General features: G+C 36.7%; 1 protein-coding gene across 1 annotated transcript in view; it reads right to left on the reverse strand.

Moving 5' to 3' along the window:
* The window catches only part of PNPLA1 (patatin like phospholipase domain containing 1), a 70,613-nt gene that overhangs the window by 16,455 nt on the left and 33,859 nt on the right, over window positions 1-20,299 (reverse strand). Inside the window, exons 3-6 of the mRNA XM_023502964.2 lie at window positions 16,930-16,995; window positions 14,521-14,730; window positions 11,864-11,924; window positions 1,833-2,585 (exon numbers count right to left, since the gene is read on the reverse strand). Of these exons, the coding sequence (XP_023358732.2) occupies window positions 1,833-2,585; window positions 11,864-11,924; window positions 14,521-14,730; window positions 16,930-16,995 (1,090 nt within the window). The remainder of the gene's footprint in view (window positions 1-1,832; window positions 2,586-11,863; window positions 11,925-14,520; window positions 14,731-16,929; window positions 16,996-20,299) is intronic.

Here is a 20,299-nt window from a genome sequence, read left to right on the forward strand (position 1 = left end):
GGATAGTAAGTAAGTGCCTGGAGCCAGATTTTAACTCAAGTTTTCTTCACTCCAGGTCCAATGCTACATCCCAGGGCTTCTTAAACTTTTTGTACTTGTAACCCCTTTTAATCCAAGAAATTATTTTGCAACCTCAAGTAAATAGATATATAAAATAGGTATACAAATCAAACATTTACTGATAATAAATCATAATTTTATGACTCCCACATTCAGTTATACCCATATAGGGTCACAACCCATAGTTTAAGAAACTTTGCTCTATTCCTTGCTGAATGCTAAATAAACACTTGTTTTCTTTCTTCCTATTGGAAGCCAGAGATTCCCTAGGCATACTATAAGAAAGTGGACCAGTCAGATTCCACCATGATTTGCCCACCACATCACTACAATCTAAGGAACTCTGGACTTTGCCATCCATCCTAAAGAATAACTGAACTTTCCTGAAAGCATTGCCATAACTCAATCCTAATGTAAGCTTCTCAAGACTAGAAACCATTGGCTTTCTCTTTGTATTCCCAGTATTTAATACAAAACTTGGAACATGGTGAACATTTAATAAATGTTTTCCCATTTTTCATTTATAATCCCAATCATCCTTGAATTATATGGCTCATTTGTCTACTGTTCATCAAGACAGAGCAAGAGAAATAGCTACAAGCTCCAACACTGGCTTCAAATCTCACCTCTGAGAACATCTTAGGCAAATCCTTTTATTTCTCTGAACACCAGTTTTCTCATCTGTAAAATGAAGAAATTGAACTAGATGGCCCCTGTGGTCTCTTCTGGCCTTAAGATTATGATTTTATAATTTCCAGAAGCATAGGATTCAGAGTTTCATATTTGTAGCTGACTCTAGAGGAGTTAAGAAGTTTGCTTCAGATCACACTGAGTGGGCAGAGTGGGCAGAGCACTGGACTTGAAGGGAGACTTAGGCTCCAATGCTGAGCTGTATGAGCCTGGGCAAGTCAATTAACTTCTCAAACTCAATTTCCTCATCTGTAAAATGGGGATAAAAACAAAATCTAAAATAACCAGGACTGTTGTGCAGAGCAAATAAGGTAATGTATCTAAAGAATATCATAAATCTTAAAAGATTACATAAAGCTATTATCATTAGTAAAAAGGCCAGGACAAGAACTCAGATCCAAGGACAATTCCGCTATCCTATGCTTCCTCTCAATTATGACCTTAGGCAAATAATGTCACTTCTACAGGACTTACTTTTCCTATATGTAAAACAGACAGAATATACCATAGTACCGCAAAGATCACAAGAGATGAATTCTTCACTGTGCTTTGTAACAATAAATCACTGTCAATGTGAAATCGTACACTTACCATCATCATGCAATGACTTTCACTTTCATTATCATATCTGAGCTTCATAGCCACCCTATGAACTTAGCTGAGCAGGAATCATTATTCCCATTTTAGAGATGAGATGACTGATAGTTGCTTTGTCCATGATCATGCAGTAAATGAGAGGCAGAATTGAAATGAAAACTCAGATCTACTATTTATCAGACATCTGCAGGGTTGAAATGGAGAAGAAAAGGGCTGGCTTGGGATCATTATTCCTCAGGTAGAAATCTCCCAGCTTTGTCAAGACTGTGATTATGGCACAGTTTGTGCTAAAAGTGAAACTTTAGTTTGTTAAACACAGAGGGACTCTGTTGACTTTTCCTTCAACCCTGAAGATAGATAAAAAGAGAATCTACAAAACAAACAACCTTTAAAATTGTAACTATTTTAAACTGATTTTTTTAAAGTTGTGAAATAATTTCCAGAAGTGAAAGCCCATAAGGAATCCCACAGAAAAAACATGGTACCTTGGGACTGGGGCATGACATCATCCTCCATGGATGATACCTGCATAGGAGATGCTGAAGGTGAATTTAGGGGTATCCGTGGAAGATATGGCTCAGCTGGAGATGCAGGAGATAACGTTGGTGATGGCACTATGACTGAAGGAAGCGTTTGTACAGGAGCTGATACTGGTGACTGTACTGGGGATGAGACAGGCAACTGCACAAAAGGTGATAGAGAAGACTCCATGGGTAGAGATGAGAAAGGAAGTCCTAAAGGTGATTGCACAGGAGAGAGATGCACAGATGATTGCATGAATGATGGGAGTGACTGAGCCACTGACTGAACAATTGGTGATATGGGTGACTGTTCAAGGGGTAATGAAACTGGCAGTCCCATAGGTGAGCCAGGTGACAAAGGTGATGATGAAAGAGAGAACCCCATAGGTGAGACAGGTGACCCTACAGGTGACTTTATGAGTGATGGAACTGATACTGTAGATGACTGCATGGAAGGTGATAAAGGGAGCTGGACAGATACAGATTCAGGTGCTTGCACAGCAAAGGAGTCAGGTGGACCATCATCATCCTTTACAGTTCTCTTGGTGACTTCATTCAAAGTGTGGCTTGAGAATTCTGACAAGCTGGCTTGTGTGGTCTCTGGGTTCTGCTCATCAGTCACTTCCCATTCCCTGCATCGGTACAGATTTCCAAGACAGAACACTTCCACCCGTGGGAACATTAAATTCTTGGTGGGGGATTCCAAATAGACAGCATCTAGTAAAGATAATAGAATGAGTATCTTCATGTCAATCTTAAAATCTCCCTACACTGGCAAAGCATTTGAAAATAAAATTTCACATTGATATTATTTTATTTTTAGCTTTTTCTCAATAATATTCTATTTTTCCCATTACATGTAAACATAGTTTTCAACATTCATTTTTATAAGATTTTAAGTTCCAAACTTTTCCTCCTTCTTTCCTTCCTCCCTACTTCCCCAAGACAGCAGGCAATCTGATATGTTACACATATACAATCATTTAAAACATATTTCCATATTTGTTTTATTGTGAAAGAAAAATAAGAACAAAAGGGAAAATTATTTTTTATTTTTAATTGCTAAAATCCCATAGAGAAGGGAAAGAAAGCATCTTTTACTCAGAACTTGAGGGCAATTCTGGTTCAGCCAATTACTGTGGGCAACTAGGTAACACAGTGCATAGACCGCTGGATCTAATCAGGAAGACTCATCTTCCAGAATTCAAAACTGGCCTCAGAAACTTACTATGTGATCCTGAGCAAGTCACTTAATCCTGTTTGCCTAGTTTCCTCATCTGCAAAATGAGCTGGAGAAGGAAATGGTAAACCACTCCAATATTTTTGCCAAGAAAACCTAAATGAGATCATAAAGAAGCAGATCTATGGAGTATAAAATTGTCTAATCTACAATAAAAGAAACCAAGGCAAAACTCTGAACCAATGGTACTTTCTTCAAGGTTCCTCATCCTCTCTAATAAAATGAAGTTCAGCTCTTCTTCATGATCTGAGATGCCCATGATCCCCATGATCTTTTTTTATAGGATTCAACACCCAAATATACAGAAGCGATATGGTAAAATACAGAATTTCATTAGCTGATAGGTCTTCCTCTTGAGGATCAAAAATTATGTATCGACCAAAAATGGTATGGGGAGGAAGGGGGTTTGGATTGGGTAAAGCAGGGAGCATCTCCACTGACAAAATGGTCATAATATGATGACTTGTTCATGTTGCACATGAGAGAATGATCTAGAGGTACAAAAATAAGTTGGAGGAATTCCAAAGAATCAAGTCATTTCACCCACATTGGCTTTGCACATGGAATTTGAGTAAAACAGGATGGAGATATCTGTCAGCATTCTTGTAGTGCATACATGATTTTCATAACTAATAAACCAATAGTGGACCTTCTATTTTTAATTTAAAGCCTATTATAAAGGCCTATTATAAGAACCTGTCTTATCTAATTATCCCTATATAATTTACATAAAATAACAAAATGATCAATACTGATTGGAATAGCGTTGGGATCCAATGAATCATTTCTTAAAGACACAACTGAAATGACTTAAACAGCACTTACTATATGTAACCTCAAGCATATCACTTGAGGCCTCCATTTTCTCACCTAAAATGAACTAGATGATCTCTCAGGTCCCTTACAGCTCTAAAATCATGATATTATCCTATGAATTCCCTATATTTATCCTACCCTACATTCTGTGCTGGACTGTTCAGGCACACTATTCTAGGCTGCCAGGGCCTTACATATCAGTCTTTGGGGTATACCCGGATAAACTTTGGAGGCGAGCTGATTGGGAGGTGCAAATAGTCTGTTTTTATTCACTCATCCTCTCAGTGGGGGTAGCAGGAAGTAAGACAGCAAATTCTACTTAGAGCTGTCTAATCATGCTTCCTCTCTTCCCAGATTACCTGTGCCCATCCACTCAGCACTGTCATAGGTGGAGCCAGAGGAAGGAGGCGTGTGGAGTTGAGTTGCATGCCAGGAAGAGCTCTAGCAAGAGGACATACCCCTTGCCATCTCAAGGAAGCTATTAGCAGTTTCTCCTGCTAATACTAATTAACTAATACTAATAACTCCTGCAAGATACAACCTCCTGCCTCAGAGGCCAAGCCCATTTTACTTCTCTGGGTCCTACTCTGCCCAAGCTGATGTGGCATACAGGCTACTTGGCAAATCTCAGAGAGAGAGAAATTCCCCTAACAACATTCTGATATAGTCAAATAATGAAAATGACAATTCTACCTAAATTAATCTACTTCTTCAGTGCCATATCAATCAAACTACCAAAAAATTATTTTGTAGAGCTAGAAAAAAATCTCCAGAATCAGCAAGTGAATTCTTTTTTTTTTTTAATAGCCTTTTATTTACAGGTTATATGTATGGGTAACTTTACAGCATTGACAATTGCTAAGCCTCTTGTTCCAATTTTTCCCCTCCATCCCCCTTCCCCCAGATGGCAGGATGACCAGTAGATGTTAAATATATTAAAATATAAATTAGATACACAATAAGTATACATGATCAAACCATTATTTTTATTAGCAAGTGAATTCTACCAAATATTTAAAGAAAGAAAAAAAAAGAACTAGAAAAACAACAAAATTCATATGGAAAAACAAAAGGTTAGGAGTATCAAAAGAATTAATGAAAAAAAAAAAGCAAAACTCTTGCCATACCAGACCTAAAATTATATTATAAAGCAGAAGTCATCAAAACCATTTGGTATTGCCTAAGAATAGAATGGTGGATCGGTAGAATAGGTTAGATACACAAGAAACACACTGCAGTAATCTACTGTTTGTGAAATCCAAACATTTCAGCTTCTGGGATAAGAATCTATTAACTGATAAAAATTGCTGGGAACACTAGAAAATAGTATGGCATTAGGCATAGACCAACATCTCATACTCTATACCAAGAATAAGGTCAAAATGAATTTATGATTTAGACATAAAGGATGACACTATACATAAATTAGGAGAGCAAGGGATAATATACTTGTCAAATCTTTGGAGAAGGAAGGAATTTATGACCAAAAAAGAACTAGAGAACATTATGAAATGAAAAATGGATAATATTGATTACATTAAATTAAAATAAATAAATTAATTAAATAAAATAAATAAGATAAAATAAAAACATAAAATGTTTTTGCACAAACAAAACTAATGCAGCCAACTTTAGAAGGGGAGCAGAAAGGTGGGGAAAAAATTTACAGCCAATGTCTCTGATAAAGATCTCATTTCTAAAATATATATAGAAACTGGATCAAATTTATAAGAATACAAGTCATTCCCCACTTGATAAGTAGTCAAAGAACAGACAATTTACTCTACAGTCATATGAAAAAAATGCTCTAAATCACTACTGAGTAGAGAAAGGCAAATTAAAACAATTCTGAAGTACCACCTTATACCTTATTAGACTGGCTAAGATGACAGGAAAATAAAATGATAAATGTTGGCAGGGATGTGGGAAAACTGGGACACTAATGCATTGTTGATGGAATTGTAAATTGATCCAGCAATTCTGGAGAGCAATTTGGAACTATACCCAAAGAGCTATAAAAATGTGCATACTTTTTGATCCAGAATGTCACTATTGGATCTGTATTCTAAATAAATTATAAAAAAGAAAAAAATGTTGATAGCAGTTCTTTTTGTGATGGCAAGGAATTGGAAATTGAGTGGTTGCCCATCAACTGGGGAATGACTGAATAAGTTATAGTATATGAATGCAATGGAATTTATTGTTCTATAAGAAATGATGAGCAGGCTGATTTCAGAAAAGCCTGGACTTACCTGAACTGATGCTGGGTGAAGTAACAGAACCAGGAGAACACTGAAAACAGTAACAGCAAGACTGTATGATAATCAACTGTGACAGACTGAGCTCTTTTCAGCAATACAGTGATCTAAAACAATTTCAATAAAAGTGGGGATGGAAAATGCCATCCACATCTAGAGAAGGAACTATGGAGATTGATTGCAGATTGAAGCATACTATTTTTATCCTTTTTTTGTTTGCTTTTTCTTTCTCATGTTTTTTCCCTTTTGTCGTGATTTTTTCACATGTCCAAAACTGAAATATGTTTAAAATAATTGTACATGTATGACCTATATCAGTTTGGTTGCTGTTTTGGTGAGGGGGAGGTAAGAAAAGGAGAAAGAAAAAAAAATTGGAACTCAAAATATTATAAACATGAACATTGAAGCTATCTTTACATGTAATTGGAAAAATAAAATACTATTGAGAAAATAAATAAATAAATGTATGATCTATGACTGTGGTCAGATATAACTAAGGTCTTAATGTTCCTTTATGCTCTTCCCAATTGGAGGTTGATTCTGTAGATTAGGTTTGACAAAAACTTCTGATTTTCCACCACTAGAGGGACACGTGTCCACCAACAACAGAAGTAGAATTTATGAATGGAAGGGAACAGAATCCCAGGACTTTTGGAACTGGTTTCACATTCAGAGACTGGTATTTATCCTATTCTTAAAATTCTCCAGGAAAAGAGCATGATACCTTATTCCAGATAAAGCAATTCCCTGAGAATTTGAATTTCAGATTACACGGCACTCCTATTTACTCCTACTCCTTCAGCTTCCCCACACTTGAGCAGAGTTCTTCTGATTAGGGTGAGCTCCTCATATGCAGCTGGCTAATCTTTATTATTATTATTATTATTATTCAGTTTTGGGTGACATGTTTGATTTGATTATGATCATTTGACTTTACCTAAGGCAAGAAAGGAAGACAATCTGCTTTGCAAAAAATTATCCAAAATGGGTTAAAGTAAAACAGAAGGGTCAATGGGAGAGTAACATTAGATTTAAAGGACTTGATGACCAATCAATTACAGATTACACGGCACTCCTATTTACTCCTATTCCTTCAGCTTCCCCACACTTGAGCAGAGTTCTTCTGATTAGGGTGAGCTCCTCATATGCAGCTGGCTAATCTTTATTATTATTATTATTATTATTATTATTCAGTTTTGGGTGACATGTTTGATTTGATTATGATCATTTGACTTTACCTAAGGCAAGAAAGGAAGACAATCTGCTTTGCAAAAAATTATCCAAAATGGGTTAAAGTAAAACAGAAGGGTCAATGGGAGAGTAACATTAGATTTAAAGGACTTGATGACCAATCAATTACAGATTACACGGCACTCCTATTTACTCCTATTCCTTCAGCTTCCCCACACTTGAGCAGAGTTCTTCTGATTAGGGTGAGCTCCTCATATGCAGCTGGCTAATCTTTATTATTATTATTATTATTATTCAGTTTTGGGTTACATGTTTGATTTGATTAAGATCATTTGACTTTACCTAAGGCAAGAAAGGAATACAATCTGCTTTGCAAAAAATTATCCAAAATGGGTTAAAGTAAAACAGAAGGGTCAATGGGACAGTAACATTAGATTTAAAGGACTTGATGACCAATCTTGTCTTTTACTTACTAATTGTGTTTCTTTGGGCAAACCAAGCTCATATATAAAATGAAAAGATAATCTCTAGCAAATCTATCAATTCTAAATCCTGTGGAGGAAAAAGAAGAGATTAGTTCACCCTTAGTTTTGCCTAATTTCAATTGACCAGCCATAGTTTGAATATCTCAGTTACTGAAGATTTCCTATTGGTTCTTCCTTCATCCCTCTATGTGATTCAGCAAAGGATGGAGGTTTGGACCAGAATGATTTAGTTTCAAAATATGGACAGCCATTTTGCAATGTGGTGAATTAGAAAGAAGACCAAATATGTCAGGAAGATCAGAATTTTGAATCTTGACTAGCTGTCTAACCCTGGGCAAGCCACCTAAGTTCTTTAGGACGCAGTTTCTTCATTTGTAAAATGGTGCTGAATTCAATGTTCTTGAATGTCCCTTCCAGCTCTAAATCTATAATACCATGAGTACAAATTATTCAAATATCTCATGAGACAATATAATGGACAAGTCATTAAGTAAAAGCTATATCCAGTGTTAATGTCATGAAAAGGAAAGAACAACTCCAGGGAGGGGATATATAAGTCTTCAGGAATGTCAGGATACAGGATCCTCCTGGTGGCAAAGAGATCTCATGGATGGAGACTGAGGGTGGAGAAGGTGGATGAATTGGGAACAGGAAAAATACCTGCTCAGCATCACTTTAGGAGGGAGGAGCAGGGTAAAAAAAAAAAAAAAAATTAGCCTTGCAAATGTCTAAATATAGGGTCAGACTGAAGCGTTGATGATGCTACTTTGGTGCAGTGCCAGTTCCAAAGTCTGACTCTTCAGTCATGCCAGTTCTTAGACATGAATTATCTGTGAGTGTGAGGCATAGGGTTGCACCATTCCCATTCTTTTGGTTTGAGGAAGGAATGGACCCAGCGTGTATTATGTGAACACCAATGGTAATTTATCTACTCTAAAGCAATAACATTTCTTGGTCAAAATGGCTTAAATCTGAGAAATCCAGACTCTTCATGATGATTCTTACCCCAACCTCAGATGGCTGAAAGAATCAAATTTAGCCTGCTTAGAGAAGTATAGGATGTCACAATTGAAGGGGGCTTCAAAGGTATGACCTACAGGACTCACCCAAACAACACAAAGGCCAGTATGATATAGTTTGTTCAATCATTTCAGTCATGCTGATTCTTTGTAACCCCATTTGGGGTTTTCTTCTCAGATACTGGAGTGTTTTGCCATTTCCTTCTCCAGATCATTTTACAGATGAGGAAACTGAGGCAAACAGGATGGAGTGACTTGCCCAGGATCACATAGCTAGGAAGTATCTGAGGCCAGATTGGAACTCAAGAAGATGAATCTCCCTGACTCCAAGTCTGACACTCAATTCACTATGACACCTCTTAGCTGCCCATGGTCTAGTGTATTGATTCTCAAACTTATTTGACTTGGGATCTCTTTACACTCTTAAAAATGATTGAGGACTCCTCACCTGCACCCCACAAAGAGCTTTTGTTTATGTAAATTATATCTATTGATATTTACCAAACTAAAAATTAAAACATTAAAACTATGAAAATAGTTTGCCCCCCCCCCAAAAAAAAAAAAGAAAGGAAATCGTTTGGCTCTCATGGAAGGGATGATGGATTTAGAGTAAAATTACGTTGTTTCAAATCTAATCCTACTTACAATTTAAGTGATTCTAGGTCTCGGTTTCCTCAACTATAAAATGAAGTGAGTTGAATTAGATGTCTAAGGTCCTTTCAGTTCTAAATAAACAAGTCTCTGACAAGATATCATTCTTGTCCAGCTTTCCACTTCCCAAGGCGGCCTGATATAGTTTGTGAGCAACAAGGTGGTATAGTGGATAGAATGCCAGGAGTGGAATCAAGAGGATCTGAGCTCAAATCTAGCTTCAGACACTAACTAGCTATGCAACCTCAGGCAAGTCACTTAACCCTAAATGCTCCCAAAAAGAAAGAAAGAAAATAGTTCCTTACAATGAATTACATTGAATTTTTCAGTACTTCCTACTCTTTTCTTAGAGGTTCTCTCCTCATGAGCCAAGCATAACAAATTTAACCCTCTTCCACACAATAGTTCTTACAAGATTGAACATCTATAATGTATATCAAATTGCTTACTCTCTTGGAAGGGAGGGGGACAGGGAATAGAATTTGAAATTCAGTCTTTTAAGAAAAAAAAGAATGTTAAAAGTTGTTTTTACATGTAATCAGGGAAAAAATATTGTTTTTTCCAACAAATTAATGAATGAATACTTAAAGATACTGATCTTGTCACCCTTAAATTATCTCTTCTTCAGGATAAATTTCCTCTTTCCCTATTTCCTATCATCAAGTGGTCTCTTATCCTATGACCACCTTAGTTGTCCTCTGGGCACATCAGCTTGCCAATGTTCTTTCTCAAACATGACACTCAGAAATGAATCCAACACTACAGCTATATTATGAGTGGGGCACAGTACAGCAAAACTGCCACTTCCCTCATTCTGTATGCTATTTAATGTTGTTGTTGCTTTGTTGCAGGGGGGAAGAAGACAGCTGTAATAACCAAAATTAACTAATGCTAAAGCATTTTTTTTTCCAATCATGCTATTACTTATCCAAATGATTTAATGACTTTAGTACAGATAGAATAAAGACCTCAGTGTCACCTTTGAGACTTTGAACCTTCTTTCATTATATTCCTGTATTTGTTCCTTATGTTCTAGTCTAGGGCTTCTTAAACTTTTTTACTTACAACCTTTTTTTATCCAAGGAATTTTTACACAAACCCAGGTACAAAATAAGACATAAATCAAATATTTACTGATGATAAATCATAATTTTGCAACCCTCACATTCAGTTACTGGAATCACAGCCTATAGTTTAAGAAGCTTTGCTTTAACCAAACTAGACTACTCACTCTTTCCCAAACTGTACTTTCCCACCTCTTCAGATCATAGATTTAGATGACCTTAAAGGTCATCTAGTCCCACTTCTTCAGTTTTCAAATAAGAAAACTGAAGCCCAGAGAGTCCCAGATGAATGACTTGCCCAAGATCACACAGGGAATGTGATCAAAAAATAAACATTTACCAAGTGCCTATTTCCTCATCTGTAAAATGAGCTGGGGAAGGAAATGGCAAACCACTCCAGTGTTCTCACCAAGAAAATCCCAAATGAAGAGTAGGACATGACCAAGAACAAGTAAACAAACTGCTAAGCATTGGAGATTAAAAAAAAAAAAAAAAAAAACACCAACAAACAAACAAACAAAAAACAAAAGATAGTCAGTCCCACCAGTCCTCAAAGGGTTTACAATCTAATGGAGGACAGGTTTTGAGGGAGAGATAATGAGGTCTGTACTAGACATATTGTGTTTAAGATATCTACTGGACATTTAGTTCCATTTGAAAGTCAGTTAGAGATGTGAGATTGGAAGCCAGCAGAGGGATTGGGGCAAGAAAGGCAGATCTGAAAATCACAGACACAGATATCAGAGGAAGGATTTGGATCTAGGTCCACTAACTTGAGAGTTAGTATTCTTTTTTGGGGTCATCATAGTGACTGTCAGTTCACAAGAATGCTTTGTTAACCAGAATACTGTGATCTTCAACCATTACAGTGAAATATGAGTTTAAATATCCTTTGTTTTTTGGAGATGAATTTATTTTCCATATAACTGTTTTTCAAAGACCCCTTGGGAACACCACTGGGGTGTTCATGCAGAAGCTAGCTAGCCAAAGGAAAGAGGTCCCTGGGTAGGACCTGGAGTGTTGTATCTGGAATCAAGGAGAACTAAGTTCAAATCTAGCCTTAGACACTTACTAACTGTGGAATACTTGACAAGTCATTTCCATCTCTACCTCAGTTTCCTCATCTGTAAAAGGGGACTAATAATTGCACCTACCTCCCAAGGTTGTTATGAGGATAAAATGAAATAACACTCTAAAGTATTTTGCAAACCTTAAAGTGATATGTAAATGCTAGTTATTATTAGTGTTATTATCTCTTCCCTTTTACTCACTCAGTCTCTTCAAGTATAAAACTGTGTCCTGATATCCCCGGTAGTAGTATTCATGCAGGGCCTGAGGAGAAAAGCATCATGAAAACCATTGTTTCTCCCACTCCCACTGAAATACTGGTAGGAACTATAGGGAGAACTAGGGCTTGCTTTTTCTATCCCTCAAAACTATCAAAAAGTTAAAAATTTATCCTCAACTAGATCAGTAGAAAGTAAGCTCCTTAAGGGCAAAGAGTGCTTCAATTGTGCCTAGCACAATACCTGACATACAGTGGTTGCTTAATAAATGGCTGTTGAATTCAGTTGAGCCCTTACAGCCTTTTTTCTTCTGGAATTGACATTCTATTACACTCTCCACAAATAATATTTTAAATCTCTTCTCTCTTTCTAAACTTTCTGCTTTCATCATCTTCTCTCTAAGTCCCAGCCAAGGACCTCACCTCCAACTTCATAAGAAAATAAAAGACTTCTACTGTGTACTTTCTCATCTTCCCTATTCCACACTACTAAACTCTGGTTGTCATCATCTTTCATTTACTCTTCTTTGCAATAGTCTCTGAAGAGGTAGTGTTCCTCCTAGCTAAGATCAACACTTCATCATGGTGCTCCTGATTCCACTTCCTCCCATCAGTGCCAGGAGCCTGTCCCTCAATTATTCTCTCTCTTTCTCATATCTTTAATTTCTCCTTATCCACAGCCTCTTTTTTCACAAGCTATATCCTGGCTATTTCTCTCCTCTCAACATTCTTTTCCTTGGTGACCTTATCAGTTCACATGGCTCCAGATATCTCTTAGTTTTCTCTATATTCAGTCCTAATCTCTCTCCTGAGCTTCAGCTCAGGACCAAAGACTAGGTAGACTTTGAAATCTGAAGTCCTATAGGCATTTCAAACTCAAGATATCTAAAGTGGAACTAAATAATGAACAGAGCTCTAGAGTTAGGAAGATCTAGATTCACATCCAGCCTTAGGAACTTATTTACTTTGTAACCTTGTTCAAATTATTTAAAAAAATTTTTTAAATGCCTCAGTTTCCACAACTGTAAAATAGAAATACTAATAACATCTATCTCCCAAGGTTGTTGTAAGGATCAAATGATCTAATACGTGTTAACCACTTAGCACAGTACTTGGCACATTTTTGTTATTCAGTCATTTCAGTCATGATTGTCTTTTTATCACCCCAGTTGAGTTTTTCTTAACAGAGATATTGGAGCAGTTGTCATTTCATTCTCTAGCTCATTTTACAGATGAGGAAATTGAGGCAAAGTTGAATGTCTTGCTCAGGGTCACTAAGTGTCTGAGGATAGATTTGAACTCAGTTCTTCTTGATTCCAAGTCTAGCATTCTATCTACTGCATCACCTAACTGCTCCCAGCACATAGCAGGTGCTTGATAAATGTTTGTTTCTTTCCTTCCTTCCTTCCTTTCTCTAAAATGCATCGCCTTTCCAAGGGTCCCTGTTTCTTCTGAGGTACCACTATTTGCCAATCTTGAAGTTATCCTTGACTTTTTCTTCATTCTCACCCCAGGATCCAATCAGCTGCCAATTTTTATTGAGTCTAAAATCTTTTAGTCTGTTCTCTAATGTCTCCTCTATCTCTACTCTGGTCAGATTGCTATCATCCCTGTTTCCCATCTTCCTAAGGCTACCTAACTGATATTACTAAAATCTGGCCATGTCATTCCCCTTTTCAAAAATCTCCAGCACCTTTGGATTGCCACTAGGATGAAGACAAACTTCTCTGCTTGGCATAATTGGCATGAAATGGTTTCCATCTACTTTTCTGGTCTTATTATTAACTTCTACATACTCATCATTCCAATCAAACAAACCTGCTCTTTCTTCCCTACATGTAGTCCTTTCTCACCCTGCCTTAAAGAATCCCTAGCTTTCTTTAAGGTGCAGCTCAAGTTCTATAACTTACAGACTTTTCCTGATCCTCCTAATTGTTAATTAAATTACTTTGTATAGATTTTGTACTTGCTCTCTGAGGGCAAAAGCTTTCATTTTTGTCTTTGTATACTCCAATGCCTAATATGGTAAGCACATAGTGAGCACTTCACAAATGCTTGTTGAATTAAATTTTTCTCTCTACTTATGTGAGTCTAGTCCTGTCACTAGACTCTAGTCTAGTCACTATCTCCCTATAAGCCTATAAATTTTATGGGACCCTAATGAGAATTCATGAAAAAAGAAATAAGCATAAGACTATTTAGCCATTAATTTGAGTGATAACTTCAGAATGCTCTCAAATCCCCTAATTTCTACATTTGTTTCATTGGTCACAAAATTTGGTGCCACAAAGGATCTCATAGAGTATCTACTTTTTCATTTTACAGAAGCGTAAACTGAAGTCTAGGAAAACCCAAAAGGTGCACTGGTTCCAAGTGAGGGTGGATTCCAATTTAAGTTTACCACAAGTCAATGACCTTAATTCCAAAGAGAGTCATTGTGATAGAAAGCACACAGGATGGATCTGGATTCAAATCCCTTCCTTACTATCTTGGGCAGGTCACATACTCTTAGGCCCTCACTTTGCTCATCTCTAAAATGGAGGAAGGCTAGATTAGATGAGGTCCCTTCTAAATCACTCTCTATGCTCTTGAACAACCTTCTTTCCTTTTCAAAAGATGATTACAGAACCTCTTACCACTTACCATTAGGTCTGGGGGAAAGAGCGCATGGGTCATCCGGGTAATATTTTCCAAGGAGAACTGGAAGGTACAGTTGAATAACTGGAAGTCATGAAAGATAGCCGGGCAGTCTCTGGGGCAAATATCTTGCTGGCCACTGAAAGCTGAGATGGTAATTGAGTCTGTCCAGTAGGAGCATGGCTGCATTCCGGTGAAACCGCCATCAATATACCTCTGTTTTTGGAAGTAGGAGGAAGAAGAGAACAAGAATGTGGGAGGTTGGGGGTTATTTATTTGTTTATTTTTTTATTTAATCGATTATGTCTTTGGGAGTCTTGGAGTGTCTTTGGGAAATACATCTGTATTAATGTACCAGGAAATTTTTCATTCAAGGATATTAGAATTTTAGAATGTCAGGATTACATAGGGCCTTAGGGATCATCTATATAACTATTCCTGACAAAGATTCTTAATTCTTTAAATTTATGACATAGAAAATTGGCTCTTCCTCTCTTCCTGTGTCCCACTTATATTCTGTTCCTTTCTTCCAACTTCAGATTCCTCCCTTTCATTAGCTTCCCTGTTTGGCAATTAGAGTTCTTTATGATCACTCCAACTTTCTTTCCAGGATGATTAATCCCATGCACTCACTCAACCTTCCAACCATAAATAGCCTCTCTACTTTCTGTATGTGACATAAAACATCTCTGCCCTATTCCCAATATGTCTTCCCTCCTCACTCTGTTTTTTGAAACCCCTAGCTTCTTTCCTAATTCAACTCAAGTATCATCTTTTGCATTCATGTAAGGAGCCTATCCTTATCCCCAATTGTTATCACTGTCTCCCAAAATCACTTTTAATTTATTTTGTTTATATCTTGGATTTACTTCTCTAGGTATATATTCTATCTTTCCAGAAAAATGTAGATTCTTTGAGGGCAAAACCATTTCAGTTTTCAGTTCAAAATTTCCTATTTATAGGAATATAGTAAGCTATTAAGCATTTACTTAAGCTATTAATGCAGATGCTAAGAATATCCCACAAGAATTTATCATTATCATAGATTTAATGTTGAAAAGGACCTTAGAAGTTATCAAGTCCAATGCTCTTATTTTACAAATGAGTAAATTGAGGCTTGGATGAGGAAGATGACTTGCTTGCCTGATTCCTAATCCATATGGTTACCAATAGAGGATCTTCATTGACTTGGATGTTGCCTGGGGAGGGAGGATGGGAGATGCTGGAACCCACTCTAGCTCCCTTGAGTCAATGATTAAAATTTCAGTGAGCATTTATACCCCCAAATTAGTAAATAATACTTGATTTGTTATTTTGTTGATCACCTTAACTTAAGAAAATAATAGGAAAAATGTTAATAAGGCAGATTAAAAAATTGTGCTAGGTGTGTGCATTTTTTTTTGAGTGGTTGTTAAACTTTTATTAGCAAGCTTCTAGGTTTAGGACTAGTACTAAAACACACACCCAAATATCTCTCAGAGAATGTATACATTTTCATAAGGTTACTCCTTTGGCTAAAGCCATTGTCTCCAAAAGACCTTTGTGAAAATGGGAGGGAAGAAGCTGGGAGGGAGAAACCTATGAAGTCATTGTCATGTCCAATCAATTAAATTCTTACCCATCTTTTAAAATCCAACCCAAATGCTCCCTCTTCCATGAATCCTCCTTGATCTAATTCAATTTATCATGATCTTTCCCTTTTGAGACCTCACATGGTACTTTATTTGAACCTCTCTTAGGCACTTATCATGCATTATTTTATATTGTGGTTATTTGAAAAGAAAGCAGCACCTATTATATACCTACTGTGTATTAGGTATTGTGTTAAGCACTTTACAACTATAATCTCAATTGATCTTTAAAACAATCCTGGGAAGTAGGTGCTATTAGTATCTCCATTTTGTAGTTGGGAAAATTATGACAAGCAGAGGTTATGTGACTTGCTCAGGGTTACACAGCTAATAAAGATCTGGAGCTGGATTTGAACTCGGGTCTTCCTGAGACCAAGACCAATACTCTATCCACTGAGCCACCTGTTGCCTCTTTGTGTCTATGTCAAGTCCCCCTATTAGAATATAATGCTTCATGAATGCAAGAAACTGTTTATCTCATGGTTTGCAGCTAAAGTGCTGGATTTGGATCCAGGAAAAGTTGGATTCAGATCCAATCTTTTATATTTCTATCATGGATGAGTCCCTTGTCATCTCTTGGTCTTAGCCTGTTTCTCTGGAAAATGAGCAGATTAGACTGAGTAATCTCTTCTTAGACCCCTTTCTAATGCTAAAACAATCCTCTTATGATGTCCCCCAGACATACAGTGCTCTGAATACAGTAGGTTCCTAATAAATACTTATTGAAAACACTGACTTCCCCTCTTTCCAAACGCTTCCCCTATGAAAAGACTTGAGTACCCACCTCACCCCGGTAAGTTGGTGGAATGAGGCCACAGTATACGGGTATAAAGCAGCTGCAGTAGAGTGCCTGTGGAGAGGGAACAGAAGGCAATTAATAGTTAGTATCAGCAGGTGGATGCATATTTCCAGTGAAGATGTATATTCAAGTAAAAGAACCATAAAAGAACTGAATTCACAACTGAAGGAGACCGTTGAGATCATCTAGTCCATCCTCATATTTTACAGATTAATCAAGAAGTAGAAAGGGAAACAGGCAAATCATAAATGGAGGGAAAAGGATAATAGAAGGATGGCATGAGTGTTGCAATGGTCTCAGAGAGGCAAAGAATTAGAAATTTCATGGCATGCCCATCAATTGGGGAATAGCTAAACAATTCAGGATATGATTGTGATGTTATACTTTTGTGCTATAAGAAATTATGAGAAAGATGCTTTCAGAAAAGACTTGAGAAGATTTATATGAACTGATGCAAAGTGAAATGAGTAGAATCAAAAGAACATTGTAACATATATAAAAGCAATATTGTATGATCTGTGAATGACTTAGCTATTCTCAGCAATACATTGATCCAAGATAAACCAAAGGATTTATTTTTTAAAGGTCATCTACTTTCAAAGAACTGGTGGAGAATGGATACAGATTGAAGCATATTTTTTTTACTTTATTATTTTTGATTTTTTGGGGGGGGTACTGGCAACATAGTTATTAGGGAAATGTTATGTGACTATATATATAATCGATATCAAATTGCTTGCCTTCTAAAAAATTGGAACTCAAAACTTAAAAAAGGATATAAATTTTTTTTGCATGTAATTGAAAAAAAAAATTTTTTTTAAAAAGGAAAATAACCAGAGGGAGTCTTCCAATATATTGAGTGGAGCTTCTGTGGGAAATTTAAAAGAAAGGCATGAACAAACATCACACCAGAGAAAAAGGGATGTATGAATAGTGGGAGTATCCACTATTTGACTCCTTTTAAATAATTCAATTATCTTGGGGAAAGGAGATGGAAAGGGGGTCATCTCCCTTTTTCAGAGGCCTATCTACTCCACTCTAACTCTTCCCACCACTACCTGCTGAATTTCCCTTTGATCATGTCACCCACCTGCCCACATACCTTCCTATAGGATTAAGTCCAAATTTCTCAACCTGGCATACAGAGTATGCTTTATAGTAGCCAGGTGTTCAGGGAATACTTGTTGATTGGTACTCAATAAATATCCATCATTTTGTTCTTCCATTCTGTTTTATGGTGAAAGAGGAGGAAGGGAGGGATGGGGAGGCTAGTGATAGTCATGATGCACTCATCTCTTCCCTCATAATTCTTGCTTGCATCCTTTCTGTAATTTTATATGTAGTGTGGATGGTTTCTGGATAGTGTAGTCATGACCATGAAAGAGGACAGGGTAAGTAGTAGGATGGGAGAAACCATTTTCCTTCCCTAAACCCCGCCTCCCAATATTATTATGAGGTTCAAATGAGGATGTGGATAACTGTAGATAGTTGGTACTAATCATTATCCCTCTGCATATTTGTAATATTTGTTTCACCTCAGCCTAAGTGAGACAGCTCAGTACAAGGACAATTTTGGAGGGTTCCAAATTTGTGATTTCATTAATGTAGGAAGCTGATGTTGTAGAAACTGCCTCTATTTATTCAGATTAGCTATTCACCAGTAACATTTTTTTTAAAACATACCAAGACTTATTTGGATATTGTTTACATTGTCATAGATTTAGAAGTTAGGAATAATGTAGATATTTGAGTCTTGACAGGAATAGAGATTTTACTTGATTTTATGGGTATAGGACTTAGGGAATAATTGGGTGAAAAAACTCCTTCTATCCATGTAGGTCAGCACCTTTTATGCATTTTTTTTAGTTTATTTTTTAATATACATTGTTTTATGGCAGAGATAAAAACTGCAATATACTTTTTTTTTTTAACAAAGGAAGTTGTGCTTTATTTTATTTATTTATTCAGGCAAGGCAATTGGGGTTAAGTGGCTTGTCCAGGGTCACACAGCTAGGAAGTGTTGAGTATCTGAACTTGGATTTGAACTCAGGCCCTCCTGACTCTAAGACCAGTGCTCTATCCTCTAAACCCATCTAGCTGCCCCTGTAATATACTGTTGAGAGAGTTGCCTGGGGTTCTAAAAGGCAAAAAGACCTACCTAGGTTCACAGAGTCAGTGTCAGAGGCAGGTCCTCAACCCAGCTCTTTCTGATGTCAAAGCCCATCCCATACCCACTACTGAATCCCATCTCTTGCAAAGTGCAACGTATTGCAGCAATAATTCAGTCTCATTAACAAATGTCACTGAGAGAGAGAGAGAGAAGGGTACTTCTTTTTCCTGGCTATTTTCTCAGGGGAGTCACATTGTAGCCAAGGCTTAGTGAAACAAGTTACACCAGAGAGCCCTCTCCTGGTCTCAGGGGCTTATGGAAACAAAGAGAAATTTTGTGGAAAGCAGTCATGATTCAGTAATAAGGGATATAGGAGGGAACAAACAGAAATTCTTTGTACCAAAGTGATCAAAGAAAGAGGGAAAGAATATATATATAAAGGATTTATATCTCTACCAAATTACATATATATATATATATACACACACATACATATCAAATACATATTCAGGTACATCAAATACATTCATATATATTCACACACATTCAAATATATATGTTTATAGCAATTCTTTTTTAGTGGCAAAGGACTGGAAATTAAGGGAGTACCCATCAGTTGGGGGGGCCGGAGGAATGGCTGAGTAGCCATAGACATCATAGTGGACATCATAGAATATTACTGAATCATAAGTAATGATGAAAGGAAGAGTTTTAGAGAAACCTGGGAAGATCTCTATAAACAGATACAGAGTAAAGGGAGGAAAAACAGAACAATTGATTCAATAACAATAAAAAAAAATGAACCAACAACTGTGAAAGACTTAAAGAATTATGTGTAATGCAATAAACAACCATGATTTCAGAGAACTGATGATGAATTATGAAATTATGAACCCAAATTCTGAGAGAGAGAGAAAGAAAGAGAGAGAGAGAGAGAGAGAAAGTAAGAGAGAGAGAGAGAGGGAGGGAGGGAGGAAGGGAGTGAAGCTTCAAGATAGAAAACGAAACATGTTTGGAGATAATTTGAGGATTTGTTTTACTTGATTGTGCATATTTGTTTTGGTGGTTTTGTTTTTCTTTTCTTTTTCCATTGTGAGTAGAATGGAGAGAAAAGAGCTACTTTTAAATTTAAAATGTAAATTAAATGAAAAATTTTTTAAAAGAATGGTTTCTTTGGGTCTTTAGCTGACTTCTATTTTTGAAATATTTAAAGATGATGTATATTTGTTTGAAGGTTTTTCTTTT

The sequence above is a fragment of the Sarcophilus harrisii genome, chromosome 4 (assembly GCF_902635505.1).
Source record: "Sarcophilus harrisii chromosome 4, mSarHar1.11, whole genome shotgun sequence".
Lineage (NCBI taxonomy): Eukaryota > Metazoa > Chordata > Mammalia > Dasyuromorphia > Dasyuridae > Sarcophilus > Sarcophilus harrisii.